Here is a 22,849-nt window from a genome sequence, read left to right on the forward strand (position 1 = left end):
GGCGGTGCGTGAGCGGGCTGCTCGGGGCGGGCGCCCGCGATGTGCCGTTCGGCGCCTCCCCCGCCCGGCCCGGGCTGCGCGGCGGCAGGGCGGCCCTGGTAGCTGGGCGCGCGGCGCGGAGGGGGTGAGCCCGGTGCTCGGGCCTCATTGTTGGGGGGCGGGGGGGGGGCCCGTCGGGGCATGAGGGCGAGAGCACGGCGGGGGGGGCGGCCAGACCAAGCGAGCGAAGAGGAGGAGGAGGAGGAGGACGCCGAGGAGGAGGAAGGAGGAGGCAAAGAAAAGAAGCCGCGGCGGCGGAGGAGGAGGAGGAGGGAGCGAGGAGGCGCGCGGCCCCCCGCTCCCTCCCTCCCCCCCTGACCCCCGACCCCCGCCGGCCGGCTACCCGCCCCAGCCCCGGAGGGAGCTCATGGGAGTATGAAGGAGATGGTAGGAGGCTGCTGCGTATGTTCGGACGAGAGGGGCTGGGCCGAGAACCCGCTGGTCTACTGTGATGGGCACGCGTGCAGCGTGGCTGTCCACCAAGGTACGGGGGTGGCCCGCGGGGGGCGGCGGGACCCCAGGGGCGGCGTGCGCACGGCGCCCTCGGCCGCGCCCTCCGGAGACCTCCTGGGGCTCGGGCGCCCCTCCCCCACCCCACCTGAAGGGCTGGGAGGCGTCGGGGCTCCCCCCGCCCTGTCCTGGAGGACCAGGTCAGGCATTGTTTTCTTGCCTATTGTTCCAGTTCCGCGCCCCCCACCCCAACTTGAGGGAGTTTGGAGACAGTCTAGGGGGCAATGAGTGCACTATCCGAGCCCCGCACCGTCAGTGTCGGGGCTGTTAGGAGAATGTTTACCTTAGAGGTGTCCCCTCCTGCCCGGTTATTTTGGTCCCGGCCCCCAGAGGGAGAGGTCAAGGGGGAGTCATCCCCCCTCCCGCTTCCGGATACTGGGAGGAGCGTATTGGGAAGAGAGGAGAAGGGTCCCAGGGGAGAGGGGACTCCTAAAATCCTCCGAGGAAGAGCTGCCGATAGGAGAGAGATTGTGCAGGGGGCCGGAATCGAAAAGAGGGAGGTTTGGAGTTTCCCCCAGCAGCACATGGTTCGGGAGTTAACTCCTTGAGGAATCTTGCCGAGGGTGCAGGCTGGCATCTCCCGCCTGTCTGGCACAGCCAGCTGCCCCCACCCCTTCCTGGGACAGCCCTTAATGTTGTCTCTGCCGGCTCTTCCCGCCACTCTCCTATGGGTTACCTGTACTGCACCTGTCCTCAGCCTTAACTTTTGACCTGCCCTGTTAGAGGCTGAAGATGAGGTCCTTGGACCCCCAACTTTTCTGCTTCTTCCCTTACTGGCCCTTTAAGAAATGCCCCCCCCCAATAACAACAAAAAACGTGTTTGACTGTTGTAATGTCCCTCTAGTTTTCTCTGTTCTGATGGTCCCCAGCAGAAGTTGGGAAGCAGGTCCTGAAAGGGCATTGGGGAGGGTCTTGTAGAGTTTAAGGTCAAGGACTCAGACTTCCTGCCCCTGCTCTGAGTGCTTGGTTGTGTGATTGAAGGCTGGCTTGTGCGCTGTTGGGTATTCTTTGTGGTCCTGCTGGCTAGCGAGTGAGCCCCCAGACAGGGGAGCAGCCCCCCCTACTGGAAGTGGCTCTAGTCCTTTAGAGTCACCGCACTTCCCTGGTTACTCTGGGAAAAGCCACTGTTGACAGGTTTGCTCCCTGACTCTCCTCCCCACCCCCAGCTTGCTATGGCATCGTCCAGGTGCCAACGGGACCCTGGTTCTGCCGGAAATGTGAATCTCAGGAGCGAGCAGCCAGGGTGGTGAGTTTGAGTCTCCCCTCCTCTCTCCTGCGCATACACCTGAGCATCTCCCCTGGGTAGGCTAGGGGACTCTGAGCTGGAGACTGGGTGGGACTGTCACACAGGACTTCCTGTTTCCTGCACGCTATCACCAACCCCATCTCACCCTCGTCTCTGCCCCACCTCAGCCAAGGGGCCTTTTATTTTTGTTTGCTCGTTTGTTTGAACTTCTTATTACGGAAAATTTCCAACCTGTATAGAAGTAGAGGGAACACGACAAGGAACCTGATATTCCCATCACCCGTGCTCAACGCTTACCAGCTCGTCCTGCTCCCTCTGCACCCAGCTCATTGCCCCCCACACAGCTGTTTCCTCCCGGGGCCCTTGGAATGTGTCAGGCAGGGCAGAGCGGCAGATCCCCACCCCCTTTTGAGAAGGCTCCCCTCCATCCCTGTGCCCCTTGCCTTGGCAGAGGTGTGAGCTGTGCCCACACAAGGACGGGGCATTGAAGAGGACCGACAATGGAGGTGAGCGGGCCCTGAGCTGCAGCCTCATCTGCTGAGGTCAGCAAGGTCCCCTGAGCAGGGTCCGAGGAGGCAGGAGTGCGCGTGTGTTGGAGTGCGTGTGTGTTGGTGTGCGTGTGTGGGGGTGTGTGTTTCATCTCCCTTTCCCAGCGGGCACTGGAATCCGATGGGAATGCCACGGAGGAGGGGACTGTCTGCTGTGTGGGGCCGTGCGGGTCGGGGTCTCCGGCTCAGGTCGCCGTCGCAGCCCCCGCCTGTCCTGCCCCCCTGCCCCGCCCCAGGTTGGGCCCACGTGGTGTGTGCCCTCTACATCCCCGAGGTGCAGTTTGCCAACGTGCTCACCATGGAGCCCATCGTGCTGCAGTACGTGCCTCACGACCGCTTCAACAAGGTCAGCGCCCCCCCTGCTCTGCCCGCCCCCACCCCCGCCCCTCCCTAGCCGGGTCCCTCCACCTCTCTCTTCACCCCGTGTAATTCGATGCTGTCCAGCAGACACTGTCAGGGAGCTCAGGAGGTGAGCAGGCACCTTTCACTGACAGGCACGCTCAGGGTCTGGGATTCACGTACTGCCAGAGGGCAGACCTTGGCGAGCAGTTCATTCGTTCTGGCCCTAAACACACTTTACAGAGTGCCTACTGTGAGTTACATCCGGGGCGAGGTGCCACCAGGCACCTACCAGGTGTCACACCTGGGGTGAGGGGCCACCAAGCTCACCGCGTTCGGTAGTGATCGAGACGGGCGTTCTTCCCCGTGGAACTCACACTCTCGTGTGGGCAAACTGTAACGGTCAATAAACAGGCAAATAAAGTGGATAAAGTTTGTGGTGAGGCTGTGGAGAAAACAAGGCACTGAAATAAGGAGTGCCTCGTGGGGGGCTTTCCTTGAATGCGGTGGGGAAGGAAAGGGACATTTAGGCGGGGGTCTGGGGGAGGAGGAGGAGCCAGCCTGGCGGAGGGTGGGCTCCAGGTTCTAGTCGGAGGCCAGAAGAGTGAGTGAGGCGGGCACAGGCCTTGGCCTCACGGGGCTCACTGTCCACGGACTGTGCTCTCTGTCACAGTAGCTAGCCATCAGCCACATGTGGCTGTGTAAATTAGTTAAAATTAAATACTACTTAAAATTCAGTTCCTCAGCCACAGCTCAAGCGCCCAGTAGCCCATGTGGCTTGTGGCTGCTGGGCTGGACAGCGCAGTGTGGGACATTCTCATCATCGTGGGGAGTTCTGTGGCTAGCGCTGACCCAGGTTAATAGGGGGAGGGTGGGAGTGAGGGGTCCCTCGGGTGGGAGGGAGGAGGGGACCGTTGCGCTGTGTCCCGCAGACGTGTTACATCTGCGAGGAGCAGGGCCGGGAGAGCAAGGCAGCCTCGGGAGCCTGCATGACTTGTAACCGCCACGGATGCCGACAGGCTTTCCACGTCACCTGGTGAGAGCCCTGCCCGCCCCCACGCCTCCCGCTCCAGAGCTGTCTGGGGTCCCGTCTCGGGCCCGCTGTACCAACCCCCTCCGAGGTCAGCCAGGGTGGGTGGCCGGGTGGGCTCGTCCTGGCTGCTCTGCCTTCGGTTGTCCTGCCGGTGTGCCGTCCTTGGATGGTCTTGGCTTTGCCCTGGCGGGGTCCAGGAGGGTCCGAGGGAGGAGGCTGGTCTGGCTCATGGCCACACCCTTCTCAGGCTGCCCTCTCTCGGTTAGTGCCCAAATGGCAGGCCTGCTGTGTGAGGAAGAAGTGCTGGAGGTGGACAACGTCAAGTACTGCGGCTACTGCAAATACCACTTTAGCAAGATGGTGAGTCTCACCTGCCAGGGCGTGAGCGGGGCAGCCAGGCATGGTGTAGAGGGCGTGGGCTCTGGGCCAGGCTGCTGCCTCCCGCAGAGAAGGGGGGAGGGTGGAAGGAACCCGGTCCCCGCCCTCAAGGAGCTCGTCACTGAATGAGGAATAAATCGAAGTGTAGCCTGAGGACTGACGGCGAATCAGAGTTAGACCAAGCAGTCCATCCCAGAAGACAGAGCTCAGATCCTGCCTGTCAGTCTGGGAGGCTTCAGGGAGGAGGTGGCACAGGAGCTGATGGAGGCAGGAACAGTAAGAGCCAACATGTGATGGGGGGGTGGGCTCACTGTGCCCCGGCCTCTGTACTGAGTTCTTCACATGGATTATTTTGCATGATCCTCTCAACAACCCTAAGAACTGGAGGCACCATGTTTTCCCATTTTACAGATGAGTAAACTAAGACCCACCCCAGTATGTAACTCATCTGACAGCATCTGTGAAGTTCAGAGTAGACAGTTTGGTTGCAAGCTCCGCAGGAGCCTGCCAAGCAAAGACAGAGGGCAAGGAAGCCCAGGCGGAGGGACCGGAAGGGGCCACATCCTGAGAGGAGAGAGAATCCTGGGAGCAGCAGGACAGTGCGTGTTGTGGGGATGAGGCAGGAGAAGCTCAGGCAGGGCCAGAGCTGGCTGCCTCGCACCCAGGCTTCAGGGAGCCGAGGAGGAGGGGTGCTCCCTCGTGCGTGGGGAGAGCCCTGCGTGTTCCAGAAGCTGTGGGGTGTCCTGGAAAGGGGGGCTGCTGCCCGACAGGGATGGCAGTGTGGACCTCACCCCCCAGCCGCGGGCTTGTCAGGCTGCTTGTGAGCGGGAGGGTAACATGATCAGATTTGTTTTTAGGGAAGATGACCCTGGCAGGCACTGGGAAGCTGGATCCTGAGGCTGGCAACCAGGGGACAGCTGCAGAAGGCGGGGTGGGGGGGGGGGGATGGAGGGATGAGGCTGGACTCCGGGAGGCTTGCCTGTGTGCGGGTAGCTGACAAGGAGTGGCTGAGGGCAGTGTATCGGGATCCACGCTCTCAGTGCTGGGGGGCCGCCGTGGACAGGGGTGCGGCAGGCTACCCTGGACGGTCCCAGTGTGTGTCTGTCGTCCTGGTGTCATTGTTCACAGTTCCCCCTCCCACCTCCATCTATGTCCTGATGCAGGTCAGGTTATGTGGTCGCCTTGGCTTCAGGGTTTGCGGATGACTTAGGACAGAGTAGGGAGCTCGGTTTGGCTTGGAGAAGGTGCCAAGTGGGAAAGTTCAGGTTTGGTGGCTGTCGGACCCCCTGGGCAGGGTGACAGGGCCGGTCTCAGGTATATGAGGCTGGGGCTAGAATCCCCAGGTGCCCACCAGGGTGGGATGGGCCCGGCTGTGAAGGGAATCGTGAACGGGAGAGTCTTAAGAGCCAGGTGTGGCAAGCAGTGCCTGGGGCAAGACTGGGTCAGACAAGGTCCGAAACGAGCCCTTGGGTTTGGCAGTTGGGAGGCAGTGGTGACCTTAGAGGGAGCAGCTGCAGGTCTGGGATGGGGGAGCCGCAGACTGGGTGTGGGGAGCCCGTTAGCGGTGAAGGGGAGGAAGAGCAGGCCCTGGCTGGGAGCAGAGGCAGCATGGGGGTCACCTGGGTTTTCTCCCTGTGGATGATTGCTTGCCCCTTCTTGAGGGCGGCTGTCCTGTGGGACCACTGTGTTTGGGGGCGGGGGGCGGGGTGGGGACGAGGGAGGAGAGCTGAGGGCTGGGGTGAGGTGTCTGGAGGGGAGGACGGGGTGTGGAGTGCAGAGGGGGCAGGGCTCCCACAGGGGTCCCCTGCACATCCTCCACCCCAGGCTGAGGCTCAGGCTGCCTGCCGCAGGCCAGAGGGCACCATGCGAAGAGCTGGGTGGAGAGCAAGGACTGAGGCCCGGTCCTGCCTCCAGCGTGCTTGGCTGTCACCAAAACAGCCCCGTCTCTTCTGGGCCTCTGTCGCCAAGCCTGTGCCCTGGACAAGCTGGGGGACGCTGAGGGAGTGCCCTTCCGTGGGGCAGAGCATTGTTCAGAACACAAGGTCCTCTCAGTGACAGGCAGGACAGGGGGACTGGCCCCCAAGATCATGTTCTTCAAGAACCTTTCGCTAAGCTAAGGAGAGGAGAATCTGGCAAGCCCTCCTAATTCTCTCCCCAGAAGACCTCCCGGCACAGCAGTGGGGGAGGCGGAGGAGCAGGAGGAGGCGGTGGCGGCAGCTCGGGGGGCGGTGGCAGCGGCTTCATCACGGGCCGGAGGAGCCGGTCAGCCTCACCATCCACCCAGCAAGAGAAGCACCCTTCCCACCACGAGAGGGGACAGAAGAAGGTAAAAATCTTCTCCCTCTCACTGTCCTGCGCACACTCACAAACTCACACCTCCTTCAAGACCCCACCCCAAGGTGCCCCCGAGGCCTCGGGGCCTGCCCCTTCCTTCCTCTGAGGCCACTGAGGGCTGGGAGGGGGCCGAGACGGGCACACACGGGGGCCATAGAGGGCGAGGTGAGGGCCCGGCTTCCCCGGGGCTCTTTGTGCCTGCATGCCTCCCCCAGCAGCCCCCCCATGACATGAGTGTCCCCGAAGCCCCCTCCCACATGGTCCGCAAACCCCACACTCCAGCCTGGTGCCAGCCCACTTTTTAAGCGTGCGTGCCTGCGTCCCCTCACACCTCACGTCACCACGAGCTGGCTCCCACCCCCCTGCACAGCTCCGGGTCCCTGGTGGGAACCCCCGCGGGTGCGTGCTCACGTGCGTGGTGCTGTGTCACTGGTGTGGTGACGGGATGGGCTGCTGTCGGCAGGCGGAGACAACAAGGAGCTGCTGGCTCTCGGGGGAGCCTGCCGGAGCCACTCCCGTGCAGCCAGCCTCCCGGGCCCTCCACTGGCGGAGACGACGTCCCCGGGGCCCATCTCGGAGAGCGGTCCACTCTGTGCGTGCACGTGTCCTCTTTACCCCAGTGCCCCTCAATACCAACGTCTGACCGTCTGTCCTTCCCCAGAGTCGAAAGGACAAGGAACGCCTTAAACAGAAGCACAAGAAGCGGCCTGAGTCACCCCCCAGCATCCTCAGCCCACCTGTGGTCCCCACTGCCGACAAGGTACTGCTGCCCGCACCCAGGAGGGGTGGCCTCAGCCTTGGGGAGGGGGGAGGGGTGGGGGTGAGCCCGGGACCCGGGCACCACCCACAGCTTGAGGTTAAGGTGCGTTCCCCACCTCCACCCCCTCTGTTCCTCAGCCCCAACAATCACCAACCAACCGGGAGGGCGGGGGTGGCGTGGGGGTTACCCTGCTACCTGCGGGCTGCCCGGTGTTCACATCAGCCTCCATCCAGACACGGAGCCTTGGCACCGGGCTCCTATCTGTGGGGCCAGTGCTCCAAGCTCCAGGGCAAGTTCCCCAGAGATAGGTAGAGGGGACACCTTCCCCCTCACCCTGGCCCTTTTCACCTCACCCCCATGTCAGGAGGACACCCCCAGCCTGTGACCTAACCAAAACCCTCTTCTGGGCATGTCGGAGGGGCTGAGAGTACAGCCGTGGCAGCCCCCGGACAGCACCCTGAACCCCGCTCACCCACCTTCCCGGGAGGGGCGTGGCGTGTCAGGCCTGTCTCCAGAAACAGGCAGCATCTGGATCAGCAAAGGGCAGGCCAGGGAGTCACTGATCCGAGCCAGAGCAGCCCCCTCTGCCCCTCCTTCCAGCCTGCCCTCCCCAGGGAAGGTGACCAGGGGCCTGGAGAAGCCGCCTCCTCCTGTCGCCAGGATTGCTCCATTCACCCCCGCTGCCTGGGGAGGTTGGCAGAGCTCTGAGCATCTTAGCAGAAGGCTCCGGGGTCAGGTTTCCAGGGGCACGATGCCATGGCAATGCCCCAGCAGCCCTCGCCCTGTCCCGCTTCCCAGGACTCACCTGGAAAAGCTTGTCGCCTCTGTCTCTTGACCTTGCCTTGGGACCTGCAGACAGGTGGAGACCAAGGGCCTGGGAGCTCGCCCAGTGGCTGGGTGTTCCCTTGGACAACAAGTTGGAGCGTTCTGCCCATCCCCCTGCACCCGCCCCAGCATTGCAGCTACCCCTCCCCCAGCCCCTCTCCTCCCTTGCTCCCAGAACCACATCTGGCTCCCTTCAGAACTCCAGCTGTTGGAAAGAACAAAGAGGAAGAGGACACAAGGGCTCCCCCCAGGGAGGGCAGTGCAGGGTGGCTCTGGTCCCCCCCCCCCCTCCCCCTCCCCCTGGCGTTTGCCGGGGTAGCCCACGTTTACCGAGCACCGGATCTCCACCGGGAGGAAAAGCGCCTTCCCTGCAGTGATGCGAAGCTCTCGTTCAGTCACCACACGCCAGCCTCTCTTCCAGAACAGGGGCACCTACGGGGTGTGTGGGGATTAGCTCATGTAATCCTCAAAACAGTCCAGTGAAGTAGGTATTTTATGAACTCCACTTACTAAATGAAACTGAGGTACAGAGAGCTTAAGTAAGTTGCCTCAAAGTGCACAGCTAATAAGCGGTGGAGTCAAGATTTGAACTCACGCAGTCTGAGCTGAGGGCCTGGACTCCTCACCGCCACAGACACTGTCTGTGCAGTTATCAGTAGCAGCCACGGCCGCCAGAGTCATCAGGTCACCCTACACTGTGTATCTAGCACTGTGCTCCTCAGAACTGCCCAGATGGGCATAATCAGCCCCATGAGGGCCCTGAAGCTCAGCGAGGTTGGGAGACCGTGCGACACAAACGTGGCAGTGAGTGGCAGAGCCTGCCACAGCCCATCCTCCTCCAGCCCCTGCTCTGCCACCCTCAGAGAGGTTACTGGGGACCCCAGATATGGGGACAGTATATGCGGCGATTGTTGACGTGGCGGGTGTGCATACACAGTGCCGGAAAACGAGGACAGAGGGACCTGTTCCATGCCCGGTGTCCAGGGGGGCCTGTAGAGCTGGGTTGTCAAGGACGAGATGTTTCCCCGGAAGTGTAAGAACAGGCTCCCCGGCAGAGGGCCAGGCACTGCGGGCTCAGGTTGCCCAGGAGGGCACGGGTGGCCAGGGAACAAGGTGTCAGCCAGGTGGCTTGAGCTTGGGGGCATGAGCAGGGAGGGAGTGGCGGCCGGCAGGAGGGCCCCAGGATGCAGCCAGGGCAGCCCTCTTTGCGGCCCATGCCACTTCCAGCATAAGCCCAGTCCTCCGGGGCCTGCCCAAGTATGTATTTCTTCAACGAGTGAGCAAATAGGGACGTCAGGACAGACTCTGGGACTGTGTGTATCGCTCCCTGACTGCAGTGAAGGACAGGCAGCCTCCTGGGTCCGGAATGCTCACCGCTCCTCACTCCCGGAAGTTCCACAGCCGCTTTGCCCACCTCCCAGGGCCAGGGGGCTCTCACCACCGTCTCCCTACCCGAGGGTCCTCCCTGAAGCGCATTCTGGGCTCTCCCAGCAGAGCCCCAGGCCCTGTGTGCTCCTGCTCCATCCCCAAGTCCCAGGGAACCCAGGCCCAGAGAGCTGGTCTCAAGCCTTCCTCTCTTCCCCCTCCTTCAGGTCTCCTCCTCTGCTTCCTCTTCCTCCCACCACGAGGCCAGCACTCAGGAGACCTCTGAGAGCAACAGGGACTCGAAGGGGAAAAAGTCTTCCAGCCATAGCCTGAGTCACAAGGGGAAGAAGCTGAGCAGTGGGAAAGGTGTGAGCAGTTTCACCTCCACCTCCTCCTCCTCTTCCTCCTCCTCTTCCTCCTCTGGGGGGCCCTTCCAGCCTGCAGGTGAGTGTGGGCAGGTGAGCCTCCTGGAGGAGGCTGGGAGCGGGACAGCCTTTGTCCCTGAACTTTTCTGGCAAGGGCCTTTGCATATTGGTCTGCATCTCATTTGCTTTTTAAATTGGTTCAGGTTAAAGATGGGGGATCCCCACCAAGTTACACTTCTCCAAACCCTCCCGTCAACCCTTCCCTTTGGGCTGGAACTCTCCTCTCCTCCCTCTTATCATAAGTGGGGAAGCTTGGGGAGGGAGGGCTCACCCATCGCAAGACACACAGACAGTGGCCGAGCTGAGACAGGAAACCAGGCTTCCCCATCCCCCAGCCAGCGCCCTCTCCCACTAGTGCACTTTGGGAGTGGGGGGCCTGGGGCCCGGCTGTAACCCCGTTTTCCCTCTGTGCAGTGTCGTCCCTGCAGAGCTCCCCCGACTTCTCTGCCTTCCCCAAGCTGGAACAGCCAGAGGAGGACAAGTACTCCAAGCCCACAGCCCCCACCCCTTCGGCTCCCCCCTCCCCCTCAGCCCCTGAGCCTCCCAAGGCTGACCTCTTTGAGCAGAAGGTGGTCTTCTCCGGCTTCGGGCCCATCATGCGCTTCTCCACCACCACCTCCAGCTCAGGCCGGGCCCGGGCACCGTCTCCCGGGGACTATAAGTCTCCCCACGTGTCAGGGTCCGGGACCTCAGCAGGCACCCACAAGCGGATGCCCACACTGAGCGCCGCCTCTGCACCGGCCGAGGAGACCCCTGAGGCAGGCCTGAAGGAGAAGAAGCACAAAGCCAGCAAGAGGAGCCGGCACGGGCCAGGCCGCCCCAAGGGCAGCCGGACCGAGGAGGGCGTCGGGGCCCCGCCCGCCCCCTCCCTGCCTGGCGCCCAGCTGGCTGGCTTTACTGCCACCGCTGCCTCACCCTTCTCGGGAGGGTCCCTGGTCAGCTCCGGCCTGGGTGGTCTGGCCTCCCGCACCTTTGGGCCTTCCGGGAGCCTGCCCAGCCTGAGCCTGGAGTCCCCCCTGCTAGGGGCAGGTTAGTGACCCCTGGGGATGAAGGGCACCTCAGGGCCCAGCCAGTCTGACAATGGGGCAGAGGCTTCAACGTGCAGTTAGAAGGAAGGACAGAGATAAAGGGTGGAAGTGACGGCCACATCTAAGACACGCGCCCAGGCCCGTCTTCTGCATGATTGCCGTAGGAGAGAGTCAGATTGCCAGCAGGACAGAAAGTTTTGATTGGATTATTAGAAAAGAGGAATTAAATTCCCCAGGCCCAGCAAGGCAGTCTAATAAGCAGACAGGTAAAGCAGGTACCACTCAGGCAAGAAACACCTTTTCTCGCAAGAAGATCAGGCTTGGGGTGTGTGTGTGGCCAGATCCAGGGGAGTGTTCCTGGGGATGGGCCCCCCAGCCACCGGACTGGAGGGGCCGGGGGGTTCTGTATGCTTCCCTCTGTGTCCTTGTGCACGTAGGCATCTACACCAGTAATAAGGACCCCATCTCCCACGGTGGTGGAATGCTGCGAGCTGTGTGCAGCACCCCCTTGTCTTCCAGCCTGCTGGGGCCCCCAGGGACCTCCGCCTTGCCCCGGCTCAGCCGCTCCCCATTCACCAGCACCCTCCCCTCCTCTTCTGCTTCTATCTCCACCACTCAGGTGAGGACTTAACTCCCGGGCTCTCCAGCCCTGGGCAGGTGGGGGGCAGGCTGCCAAAACCCCGGCCCTCTGTGGGAACTCGAGATGCTGGGCTTGATGACCAGAACGTCTCCCTCTCTGGTCCTCTCTCCTCCCCAGCACACCTGGTCCCCTCCACCCGGTAAACACAGTTGTGCCCTAGACCCGAGAATAACCGCCAGGCTGGACTCTGCCTCCTTTCCCTCAGGTGTTTTCTCTGGCTGGCTCTACCTTCAGCCTCCCTTCTGCCCACATCTTTGGAACCCCTATGGGTGTCGTTAACCCCCTCCTTACCCAAGCCGAGAGCAGCCACACAGGTATGTGAGTCTCTGACCCCATTTCCCTTTCTTCCCTAAGGCCTGAGAAGGCACCCATCACCTGCATGTCACCCCCACAGAAAGGATAGGAGGGTTCCTGGCCGCTCCTTCCCTCTGGCCATTGTTCTCTCTGCAAAACAGATTTTCACTCACTGCAAACCAGGGTGCACTCTGAGGTTAAAACCGGATGAGGGGGTGGAGTAGGCCCGGGGAGAAAGACTAATGCTCTACCTCCCAGGAGAAAGATGGGTTACTAGTGCTCAAGGAGGCTAGAATTGAATTAGGCAGAAACAGAGGCAGCACTCAAGTTCTGGCCCCTCACTCCAGCCCCAGTTCTCTCAGTGCCACAGTGTGGCCCCGGGCTGTCCTCAGGGAGTTGTCGGCATAAGGGGTTAGAGATGCCACCAGCGGAGCAACCTGCTTTCCGGTGCGCAGGAGTTAAGGGGGCGGGGCACAATTGCCCCACCCTCTTCCCCGGAGAGTCAATCTAGTCTTAGAGAGCTGATTGGTGCAGAGACACCACGTGGCCAGCTAGGAGGTGGGGTCTGCTGCCCAGCCCCCAGTTAGGTAGACCTTAGACCGAGTCTAATTCAAAATTAAAGACCCAAATCGGAACTCTGGCCCAATCAAGGGTTTTGTCACCTAATTTGTGAGTGTATAAATATATAAAGTCATACAAAACATAGTAGCTACAATCATTAAGGGCTTGCCGCATGCAGCTTAACATTTCATCTTTATTACCTTATTTTTTAAATTTTTTTAAGAAAGGGGGAGGGATAAGGAGAGAGAAACATCCATGAGTGAGACATACATTGATCGGTTGTCTCACATACGCCCCCAACTGGGGACCCGCAACCCAGGCATGTGCCCTGACTGGGAATCAAACCAGTGACCTTTTGGTTCACAGGCAGGCACTCGACCCACTGAGCCACATCAGCCAGGGTTATGCCTTACTTTAATCATAATCACTTCAGAGGTTAGTTTAAAGCCCAAATTAACAGCAAGTGTGAGGTCCAAGTTCAACCCAGGACTGTCTAGGCCCCAAATTTCCACAGCATTAAGCTGCCAGGAGAGAAACTGGGGGGTGGACCTGGAAGTAGCCAGGCAGCAGCAGGCTTTCTACTTAGAGAAAAGGCAGGCACCAGATCCGTGGCTTTACCCCCCAAGGAACGGGTGTCGGTGCCGGTGCCGGTGCCGGGGCTCCCAGCGCCCTGGGAGCCAGAACTGCCAGTCGGGTGGGGAGGGGTCTGCTGTAAGGTTCCAGGCCCCACACCCACTTCCCAGGTGGGGACCTTGAGGCCAATTGGCACCTTTACCCCTCCCTGACCCCTGCCCCCTTCTCCTTCCAAGAGCCTGACCTGGAGGACTGCAGTTTCCGGTGTCGGGGGACCTCCCCCCAGGAGAGTCTGTCTTCCATGTGAGGGAGCCGGCGGTGGCTTGGGGGAGGGTCTGGGAGCGGGGACTGGAGGGATACCCCGACAGGAGGGGGTGGTGAAGCGGGCACCTGGAGAGGGTGGGGTCCAGAAAGAGATGACTGGAACCCCCAAGGTGAGGAGGGGAGGAAGAGAGAGACTAGAGTGGGGGCGTGAGGTAAGCCTGAGCTGGGTGTTCCCTTCTGACCCCAGGTCCCCCATCAGCAGCCTCCCCGCGCTCTTCGACCAGACGGCGTCCGCACCCTGTGTGGGCGGCCAGTTAGACCCAACGGCCCCCGGAACAACCAACATGGAGCAGCTGCTGGAAAAGCAGGGCGACGGCGAGGCCGGCGTCAACAGTGAGAAGGGGTGGCTGGGGCTGGGCGACCTGCCCTAGGACCTCCAGATTCGGTCACCCCTCCCCCTGAGGTCCCCAAACGTATTCAAAGTCCCGCCCCTCGGCCCTGCCCCAGCCCTAACTCTTGCCAACTGCAGCCTCACCTTTAACCCTTGCTAGACTCTGTACCTGCCCCCGCAAACCCTTTCAGGGGTGTCCAGCCTGCAGCAGCGGGCCGCAGGTAACCCAGGATGGCTGTGAATGCAGCCCTACAGGAAACCATAAATTTACTTAAAACATTATGAGGTTTTTTGTGATTACACGTCCCAATGTATTTAACGTACGGCCCAAGACAGCTCTCCCAATGTAGCCCAGAGATGCCAAATGGTTGGATACTCCTGCCGGGCCTGCCTTTGGCCCTCCCGGACTTCTGGCCCTTGCCTCACTAAGCCTGAACCCCCGCCCTCCCTTTCCCTCCCAATCACAAAGCCTCCAACGGAGCCTCACATCCTACCCCTTGTCCTTACACCTCTAGCTCCCCGGTCCCGCCCCTCCGAGCTCACCCTTGCTGGTGCTGCTGCCTTCTTTAGCAGGTCTCACTAGGATTTCCCCCAGGCCCCGCCCTCGGCCCTCTGACCCCGCCCCGGCCTCTACCAGCCCGTAGGGCTCAGGCACTGTGGCTCTCTCTCTGCAGTCGTGGAGATGCTGAAGGCGCTGCACGCTCTGCAAAAGGAAAATCAGCGGCTTCAGGAGCAGATCCTGAGCCTTACGGCCAAGAAGGAGCGGCTGCAGATTCTCAACGTGCAGCTCTCTGTGCCCTTTCCCGCCCTGCCTGCCGTCCTGCCCGCCGCCAATGGCCCTGTCCCCGGACCCTATGGCTTGCCTCCTCAAGGTAAAGGGAGCCCACCCAGCCCGGGAGTAGGGGCCTCTGCCGGGCAGCAGGAACACCAGCCCTGACCTGCTTCCCCGGTCCCCTTCCCTCAGCCGGCAGCAGCGATTCCTTGAGCACCAGCAAGAGCCCCCCGGGGAAGAACAGTCTCGGCCTGGACAACTCCCTGTCCACGTCCTCCGAGGTGGGCACCGCGGGGACGGGCACGAGGGCAGAGCAGAAGAGGGGAGGTGCCAGGGCCTCCGGGTCCCACCTCCACCCTGCAGCTATCGGAGTCCCGGCAGTGCAGTGATTGGCTGAGCAATGAGTTGACTGATCAGTCCCTTCGTTAGATAAGTAATTATGACAAGGTGTCTACTTAGTGCCAGGCACTGGCAAAGCAGTCAGTTGAGCAAAACGACCTTAGTCCTGCCCCTGATGATAGGCTAAGTCCAAGAAGACAATAATTGCAAAGAGGGAAAAGCACTAAGAAAGAAACAGTTTGAAGGCCATGAGGAAGGATGGCGGTTGGGATTCTGTAGACGTCAGGTGGGCAGGGAAGGCCGCGGGGAGAGGCCCTTGGAGGGGTTCACTGCAGCACCTCACACAGAAGCAGCGCTGTGTGACTGGCCCTGCTGGGGGTCTCGGTCACCACTGTGGTGTCGTGGGTGCCGTTGAAATCCAGCAGCCTGGTTTCCCGTTCTCCCTGCCACTTCCTGGGACTCGGGCAGTGACCACCATCAGGACTGATATTAATTAATATCTTGCACACCTGCCCCTCGTCACGTCCTGTGCTGAGGCTCCTAAAGCCCTGGTCTGTGCAGTCTTCACTGTGGCGTAGGTGCTGCTCTCATCCCCGTGCTATGAGTGCGTAGACGGGGGCGGAGAAGCTGCCCGCGCCACGGAGCCGTGGTCGCAGGGTTCGAACCCGAGCCTTCCGCTCTGGCTGTCTGCGGCTCCAGGGCCCCAGAGTCAGCGGTTCGCCTGGGAAACGGGAATAACGAGATGGTGCGGGCCCAGCAGTGAACCCAGTTCTGGTTCACCGGGGACTCTCCACCACCATTGGTGTTTAGTGCTAAACAGAGATGGCGAGGGGTGCTGGGCTCCCAGGAAGTGGTCTGCAAACAGAATTTGCAAAGATATGTAGGCTTCTTAGCCTTAATCCCTGGGCCTTACTTCCTCCTCACAGGTGGCTCTGTTTGGGGGTGAGGTGGGGGGGGGCTGTGCTCTGTGAGAATGCTGGTGGGTGCTGGGCCGGGGGCCAGAGAGACCGTGCTGGCCCCCTGCCCCTCTGACCCCTCCCTTCCCCCTCCCTCCCCAGGACCCACACTCAGGCTGCCCCAGCCGCAGCAGCTCGTCGCTGTCCTTCCACAGCACGCCCCCACCGCTGCCCCTGCTCCAGCAGAGCCCCGCCACTCTGCCCCTGGCCCTGCCCGGGGCCCCTGCCCCGCTCCCGCCCCAGCCGCAGAACGGGCTGGGCCGGGCACCGGGGGCAGCGGGGCTGGGGGCTATGCCCATGGCTGAGGGGCTGTTGGGGGGGCTGGCGGGCAGCGGGGCGCTGCCCCTCAATGGGCTCCTGGGAGGGTTGAACGGGGCTGCTGCCCCCAACCCTGCAGGCTTGAGCCAGGCTGGTGGGGCCCCCACGCTGCAGCTGCCAGGTTGTCTCAACAGGTGAGGGAGAGCTCAGCCTGGGGAGTGGAGTGGGGAGGCTGGCTCTGGGAGGGACTCGCCCCAAACACCCACAGTCCCCCGAGGGGAAAATCGTCCTCCAGTCTTACAGGTCTGAGAATCTAGTCAGTTCCTGGCCCCAGGTGCGCCCTAGGTGCTAGACGGGAGTGCCTCTGGGTGGCCGCTCTCTGGGTCGGAACCGCCCGTTTAATTCTTAGCCCCAGTCGAGGTCTTCCTTCTGGGGGAGTTCTTCTTTCCAGCTTGTCTCCCGCTGTCCTCTCCAAGCTCAGGCTGCTCCTCTCTAGTTCTCTAAAACCGCGTATCCCTGCCTCTCTCCACCGGGGTATGAGGGAGTCTGGGAACTTGGGGGGAGTGTTTCCCTGTCCCTTCCCATGGTCTGTGTTCTGTCCCCCTGCCCAGCCTAACCGAGCAGCAGAGACACCTCCTGCAGCAGCAAGAGCAGCAGCTCCAGCAGCTCCAGCAGCTCCTTGCCTCCCCGCAGCTGACCCCGGTAATGCCCTCCCTCTGAGGCCACCACCCCCGTGGCGGAGTGCCCTGCTCCGCTGGCAGGGCAGAAGGGCCCATCTCAGAGGGCCTGGGCCAGCCTGGGGATGGGGGTAGCCCCCGTGGGACTGGAGCGCCCCCTATGGGATGAGGGGGATAAGGGGGGTAAGGGTTGCTCTCAGGGCCCCCTAGGCACTGGGGAAGGGACGCTGTGGTGGCCCCGACCGCATGCTAGTCCTCAGTCTTCCAGCATTTCCAGTCCCAGCTCCAGGGGTCTTGGGGGTGTGGGGACTTCAGGGTCTGCGTGGAGGGTGACGGGGCAGGTAACACCCCCGAGCGGAGCAGCACCTCGTGGGTCTGCCTTTATGTTGGGCTCTGCTAAGATCTCCGTTGGAGGAAAGGAGTTGTGCCTTTCAAAAAGGAGGGAGTTGAAAATGTATCTTTAAAAAAATCATTTTCACATAAAGGAGCATTAGAAAGAGACGAGAAACCAATTCAGCCGGTGACCTGCAGGGGCCAGAGGGGAACGGGGCAGGAGCAAGGTTTCCTAGGGTGCAGCTTGATGTGTTGGTTTGGGCTTCAGACCGCTCGAAAGTGCTTTGCCTACTCAAAGCAAAAATAAGTTAATCTTAAATGAAAAAAAAAGAACAAAAAAAGAGGGGGAGTTGAAAACTTGACCTAATTTAGTATTTCTCAATTTGGGGTCTTACCACCCCTGGGAGCATTTGTCGTTGTCATAGCGACCAAGGAACTGACTTAGAGAGCGGGGCGGGGCCAGGGATACTGAACACCCTGTGCCAGGCCAGCACTGCCCACTTGACGGACCCTGATAGTGTGCAGCCGTTTCCGAGTCCCGGTGGGGAGGCTGCGGCTGCGAGTGGGGAGTGAGAGACGAGAGAACCTGGACTGTCTCCTGCTTCCACCCTGAAGGGATGGGGCCTGGGCCGAGCAGGGCAAGCTGGCTTCGGGGGCCACTGGCCAGTGAGCATTCTGGCCCACTTGCAGGAACACCAGACCGTTGTCTACCAAATGATCCAGCAGATCCAGCAGAAGCGGGAGCTGCAGCGGCTGCAGATGGCCGGGGGCTCCCAGCTGCCCATGGCCAGCCTGCTAGCAGGGAGCTCCACCCCGCTGCTGTCCGCTGGCACTCCTGGCCTGCTGCCCACGGCGTCTGCCCCACCCCTGCTGCCCGCAGGAGCCCTGGTGGCTCCCTCCCTCGGCAACAACACCAGTCTCATGGCCGCAGCAGCTGCAGCCGCAGCAGTAGCCGCAGCGGGCGGCCCTCCAGTCCTGACTGCTCAGACCAACCCCTTCCTCAGCCTGTCCGGGGCGGACAGCAGTGGCAGTGGCCCCAAAGGAGGGGTGAGTAAGGGGTCCGGGGCTGTTCTGTCTTCCTTCTCCGGGAGGGGCAGAGGTGAAACATCAGCAGGTACATCATCAGATGAGGTGTGTCATCAGGAGGAAGGAAGTGGCACATAGGTCAGCAAAGCACCCTGCTGCACACCCAAGGTCTCTGCTAGCACACGCATACCCCTCCTGCAGATCCAAGGAAGATGCACTCTGATCATGGACCAATTAGACAACAGCATTCCTCTGGGAAGACCAATTAGATAAGGTCATTTTCCCTCTGGGTGGGCCATTTCCAGAAAGGCCCTCCTTTCTCCCTCTGAGGGTGTGCAGAGCACAGGGTGCTGGCTTCGGCCGGTGCGTGTCTGCCTAGCCCGGCACCCTTTTGCAGGGCGACACACGTAGCACAACACACTGTTGGCTGGTGTGCGCCCGCCCTAGCCCAGGCCCAGGAGCTGCGGCCGGGCTCCCTCACTGCACCCTGACGATGCTTTCCTGTCCCAAGGAGCTGGTCTCAACTAGGTGTCAGCACCAGACACCTCCCAAACCCCCAGCCTCCCTTCCTCTCTTTCCAGACTGCTGACAAAGGAGCCTCAGCCAACCAGGAAAAAGGCTAAATCTACCCACACCCCTCCTGACCCCTACAGTGAAGGGGCAGACCTGGTCTGAGGGGACCCTAGCCTGGAGCAGGCACCTGCGCCCAGACACTGGAGAGTCCTGGCCCAGAGCACGTGCCGAGACCCGGGGAGTGTGGGGTGCGCCTGGTCCTGACGACCGAGACCGAGAGGGGGCTCCGTCCACTTGGCCCCCCTACCCCTCTGCCCTCACCCTTTGTGGGGAGCTCAGAGGGAGGACAGGCTCCAAGCCCACCTACTCTCAGCCAATGTGCTGAGATCCCCCGCAGAGCAGAGTGGGCTGTGGCGTGAGTGGGGGGTGGGTTGGACCCCCCCACATAAAACGGATCAGCACTTGAGTGGGAGAAGCGGAGGACAGGCCCTGGGCCTGCCCCTGCGCAGAAACCTGTTGTGGGAGATGCGGTGGCCCTACTGTACCTGCGGCGTCTGCCCAGCGTGGGCAGACGGCAGGAGGGACCCTCGGGCTGTTTCTTACCAGTCCCCTTCCCCCCAGCGAGGGTCACAAGCTGAGCTTGTAAAAGCCCACAGACTGGGGGGCTGAGGAAGGGGCAGGATGGCCTCGAATGCAGTCCAAGCCTCCCCGCCTCTACGGGGGGAAGGGCCCGGTGATGGATTGGGGGAGGGCAGGGAGGGCGAGGCCCAGCTCCTGGGCACCCTGCCCCTTTTTGCACTATTGGATTTAGGAGTGCCGAGGGTGGGGAGATGGAGCTAGCTGCCTGACTCAGAGAGCTTGCTTGTTTGTGTGTGTGTGTGTGTGTGTGTGTGTGTGTGTCTGTCTGTCAAGTCTGTCTGTCTGTCTCCCCCTCCACCCGGGGGCAGCCAAGGGCAGGGATGGGAGCAGTGCTCAGAGGGTGGTCTCCCAGCTCTCGTTTGCACCCTCCCCACCTCACCACCTTGGGTCCCTTCTCGGGGCGTGGATGGTTCACAAAACCAGAACAGTACTCCAGTGTCGGAGAGTGACTGGGGGCTGAGGGCTTTGAATCAGGGTAATGTCCTGCCTCCCCTTCCCCAGACCCCATATGGTCTCAGTGGCCCCTCCGAGTTCCTCCTCCCCCACTGATAGCAGGTCCTGCTTCCCTGGCACAGGGGGAGCCCCAGGGATTGGGGTACAGGGCAAGGGAGGGCAAAGTCACTTCCCATAGGGAAGACCTCCCTCCCAGAATTAGACCGCCTGCTTCCCACACCTTACCCCCAGCACCCAGGGGAGACAAAAGCTTACACTGACCTAACAACCGTCCCTTCACCCACCAGCGATTTCCCCCAGGATATAGTGGGCAACACTTTAATTCTCACCTTAAAAAGTCCCCACCCGCCCAGAGCCTTTGGTGGCAAAGGCCTGGGGGCCAGAGGGGCGGCCAGGAGAGGGCCAGGGTTGCGTCTGTTCCGGTTGCACTGGGGCCGGCGCCGGGAGGAGGCGCTGCCCGCTCTCCCGGTGCTCCTGTCTGGTCAGTCTCTTTGCATGTGTGGGGTGTGTGTGTGTGTGTGTGTGTGTGTTTCTGTTTGGATTTTTGTTGTTGGGTTTTTTTTTTAATAAAGAAAAGAAGATGTGTATATTTTTGGCAATGACAGAAACGTAGTGCAGATATATTTTTGCCTGTGCTGCTCAACTGGTTTTTTTCTGATAACTGAAAATAATATTAATATGACTGTTGATAAGACTTTGTAAGATGTTAGGGAACTGGTAATGGGGGGGTGGGAATCCTTCGGAGGCAATTTCTTAGGCACTTGTAAGGGCTTGGTGGGCGGGTGGGGGAGGCAGTTGTGATGACCTCAAAAATACTCACTTTTTATTAATGCTAAATATCAGTTAGAAAGAAATGATAGAATTCAGCATTTTATTAATCTTCATCTATTAAGCTATCTAACTCCCTGCCCCCAAATCACTGAAAGAAAGAAAAAAAAATACCTTCCGAGATCCTTAGAAGAGCTGTTCACTCACACCCATGGCCTTGCCCGAGACCCACCACCCACTTGGAGCTGAAGTTGGCTTCTGGACGGGCCGGGAAGTGCATCCGCCCCGAGGCTGCCTCGGCAGAGAGCGGGAGGTCCACATGATTGAGTGCACTGGAAACGAGACCTCCTCCTCTGTCCCAGCACCTGAGAGCCTCGGGTTCTCACCTCCAGCAGTCCGTGTTGTCCAGCTTCCCCGGGGCTGGGCGCAGCAGCAGGCAGGCAGGTGAGATTTGAGGACGGGACCTAGGCTAGGTAAGGAGTGATGCTGTCCCTGGGGTGGGGGTGGGGCAGGAGAGAGGCAGTACCTTCTCATCTTTTAGGGAGCTTTGTAATAAGAAAGGTCTGGATGTCTTCCGGCAGGAGCAGGGTCCCAGTGGGGGCGAAATGGCTACATGGATCTAACCCGCCTCTCCCAGGCTCAGTCCCCTTTTCCAGGATGAATGTGGACGAGGTGTGGGAAGGGGTGCAGGGGTGGAGACTGCTCTGTCTAGGGGAGGGCAGGGTGTGGTCTGCAGGGCGGAAGTGAAGTTTGAGAGCCTCGTGTGTCCCCACCCTCAGCGTGGAAGTGCGAGTGGGGTGTGCGTGCAGAGCTTCGGTCTGGCCTCGAGGTCACAGCTGGTGCATGAGTGTCAGGTGATACCTTCACACTGAGGAGGGGTAGGGGCTCAGGAAGAGCCAGGGCCGCCCTGGGGACCCTGGCCTTCTGGTCCTCTGCTTGCCCCCCCCACTGCACCACCTTGGTGTGTGTGTGTGTGTGTGTGTGTGTGGTGTGAGTACAGGGGTGTTGGGGGGGGGCGGGTATCTAGCACTGACTGTCTCAGCTCAGAGCTGATGGGTCCTCTCCATAGACAATGCCACTTTAAAGGATGCTTTTTAAAAGTGTTTCCTGTGTGTGAGTTTTCCCCTCAGGCTCCTGGGTCTTGCGCTGCCTCCAGGTGCCCTTACCTTGAAGCCGCTGAGAGCACCCCTGCCCTTCCTGCTCTGAGTTCTGGGGAGTTCTCCTAGGGAGGGCCTAGACAAATGAGGGGAGAGCGCCAGAGGCCAGCTCGAGAAAGAGTCATCTTCATCTTTCCCTTTCCCAAACTGGAAAAGCAGACATGTTTTCAAAGGCACAATCTACCTACCCCCCGCTGCCAGCTGCCAGCATCTTCCTCGGTGTGCAGCAGGCCAGAGTTAGGGGTAGGCAGCCTACTCCCAGTTCCCCTGGGGAAAAGCCCGTTTTCCTGGGGAGAGGTGTCTGGGGGGATGCAAGTCCTTTCTGCTGGGAAATGGATGGCAGGTGGGGCCCAGGGGCCTGGTTCCCGCCAGTCACATCCATCAGACCAAAAATGTCTAGCTCCTGACCGCCGCTCTGACTCGATCTCCCGAAAAGTTGGGGGCCGAGGGGTGCCTTCATTGCCCTTTGTTTGCTTCCTCCAGCCCAGCTTGGGACTCAGTGGCAGGACGGGAGACCCAAACCCTGGCCCGCCCACCCGCTTTCCATCCCAGCCTGTCTCAATGTAGCAGACCCCCCTAGGGGAGCAGGGAGGGGAAGCCATGGTTTGCAAACCCAGGGCTCCTTTATCATTCTTTCTAAAACCTCCTTTCTATCCTCAGCCCAAAAGGCAACACCCGCCCCGCCCCCGCAACCTCTAAGCCTGGAATTGTGCATAACCCGGATCTTGTATCTTTGTATAACGGATGTTATTTGTACGAAGGGCAGTTCGTAAACAGCACTTGTTCTTTTAATAAAAGAATGTTTTACAAAAAAAAAAAATCCAAAGACATCCTGCTTTGTTTGGCTTTTTCGAAGGGAGAGGGAGGCGGCCTGCCAACCATGGGAGCCTTGGCAGGGAGTGGGGTGGGGACGGCCTATTACATCTCTTCTTGCACTCGGCATCGCTCGCCAGAATGCACAAAATACCCAGGCTGCATATCGAACACTCAGATACCTGCGCCCCACCCACAAGGATGTGAGGTGTAGGCCAGGCTGGCGGGAATCTTGTTACAAAAAAAAAAAAAAATGTAAAACAAGCTCCCTAGGTGATGAGATGTAGCCGCCTGCGCTCCCAGCAACACTGTCAGACTCAGCAGGAGAAAACGGCTCCCCCGGGAGGGGCGCGGCTCACACGGGGCCGGGGGATGCGGCCCGGGAGGGAACGAAAGGCAACGGACGCTGTGCTGTGCGGATCGTTCCGCAGACTTGCGGGTAACGAAGGGGACGGACGTCCGGGGAGCCCGGCCCACGCCCCCCAGGAGGCCCTTAGAGGCGGGGGTGGGGGGTGGGGGGGTGGTACTTGGCTTGGCTTCCGGCCGTCCGGGTAGGACCCGACTGCGTAGGCCCGCAAGAAACCCCGCTGCG

At 60.8% G+C, this 22,849-nt stretch overlaps 1 protein-coding gene across 4 annotated transcripts; it reads left to right on the top strand.

Annotated features, from left to right (window-relative positions):
- MLLT6 (MLLT6, PHD finger containing) lies at nucleotides 1–22,264 on the top strand. 4 transcript variants are annotated; one of them, XM_036033855.1, is made up of 20 exons: nucleotides 1–523; nucleotides 1,716–1,795; nucleotides 2,247–2,301; nucleotides 2,580–2,689; nucleotides 3,615–3,718; nucleotides 3,982–4,075; nucleotides 6,255–6,419; nucleotides 7,089–7,187; nucleotides 9,605–9,821; nucleotides 10,217–10,831; nucleotides 11,268–11,449; nucleotides 11,676–11,784; nucleotides 13,135–13,201; nucleotides 13,410–13,555; nucleotides 14,228–14,425; nucleotides 14,518–14,606; nucleotides 15,723–16,072; nucleotides 16,490–16,580; nucleotides 17,579–17,935; nucleotides 18,496–22,264. In XM_036033855.1, exons 1-20 carry the CDS (start codon nucleotides 415–417, stop codon nucleotides 18,535–18,537), a joined length of 3,279 nt encoding a protein of 1,092 aa, XP_035889748.1. In that variant the 5' UTR covers nucleotides 1–414; the 3' UTR covers nucleotides 18,538–22,264. The 4 variants fall into 4 exon arrangements, with proteins under 4 accessions (XP_035889748.1, XP_028375140.1, XP_035889751.1 ...); XM_028519339.2 differs by having other exon boundaries at nucleotides 2–523; nucleotides 6,252–6,419; XM_036033856.1 differs by having other exon boundaries at nucleotides 5–523; nucleotides 6,252–6,419; nucleotides 9,605–9,743.
- The last annotated feature ends 585 nt before the right edge of the window (nucleotides 22,265–22,849 follow it).

Source organism: Phyllostomus discolor, chromosome 8 (genome assembly GCF_004126475.2).
Source record: "Phyllostomus discolor isolate MPI-MPIP mPhyDis1 chromosome 8, mPhyDis1.pri.v3, whole genome shotgun sequence".
Classification (NCBI taxonomy): Eukaryota; Metazoa; Chordata; class Mammalia; order Chiroptera; family Phyllostomidae; genus Phyllostomus; species Phyllostomus discolor.

What these genes read in the sequence shown, in the direction of transcription:
- MLLT6 (XM_028519339.2), top strand. Translation starts at nt 415, where the DNA reads ATGAAGGAGATGGTAGGAGGCTGCTGCGTATGTTCGGACGAGAGGGGC. An exon ending in GGGGCCCTTCCAGCCTGCAG is followed by an intron (nt 9,822 to 10,216) that starts GTGAGTGTGGGC and finishes CCCTCTGTGCAG; the next exon opens with TGTCGTCCCTGCAGAGCTCC. An exon ending in CTGCCAGGTTGTCTCAACAG is followed by an intron (nt 16,073 to 16,489) that starts GTGAGGGAGAGC and finishes CCCCCTGCCCAG; the next exon opens with CCTAACCGAGCAGCAGAGAC.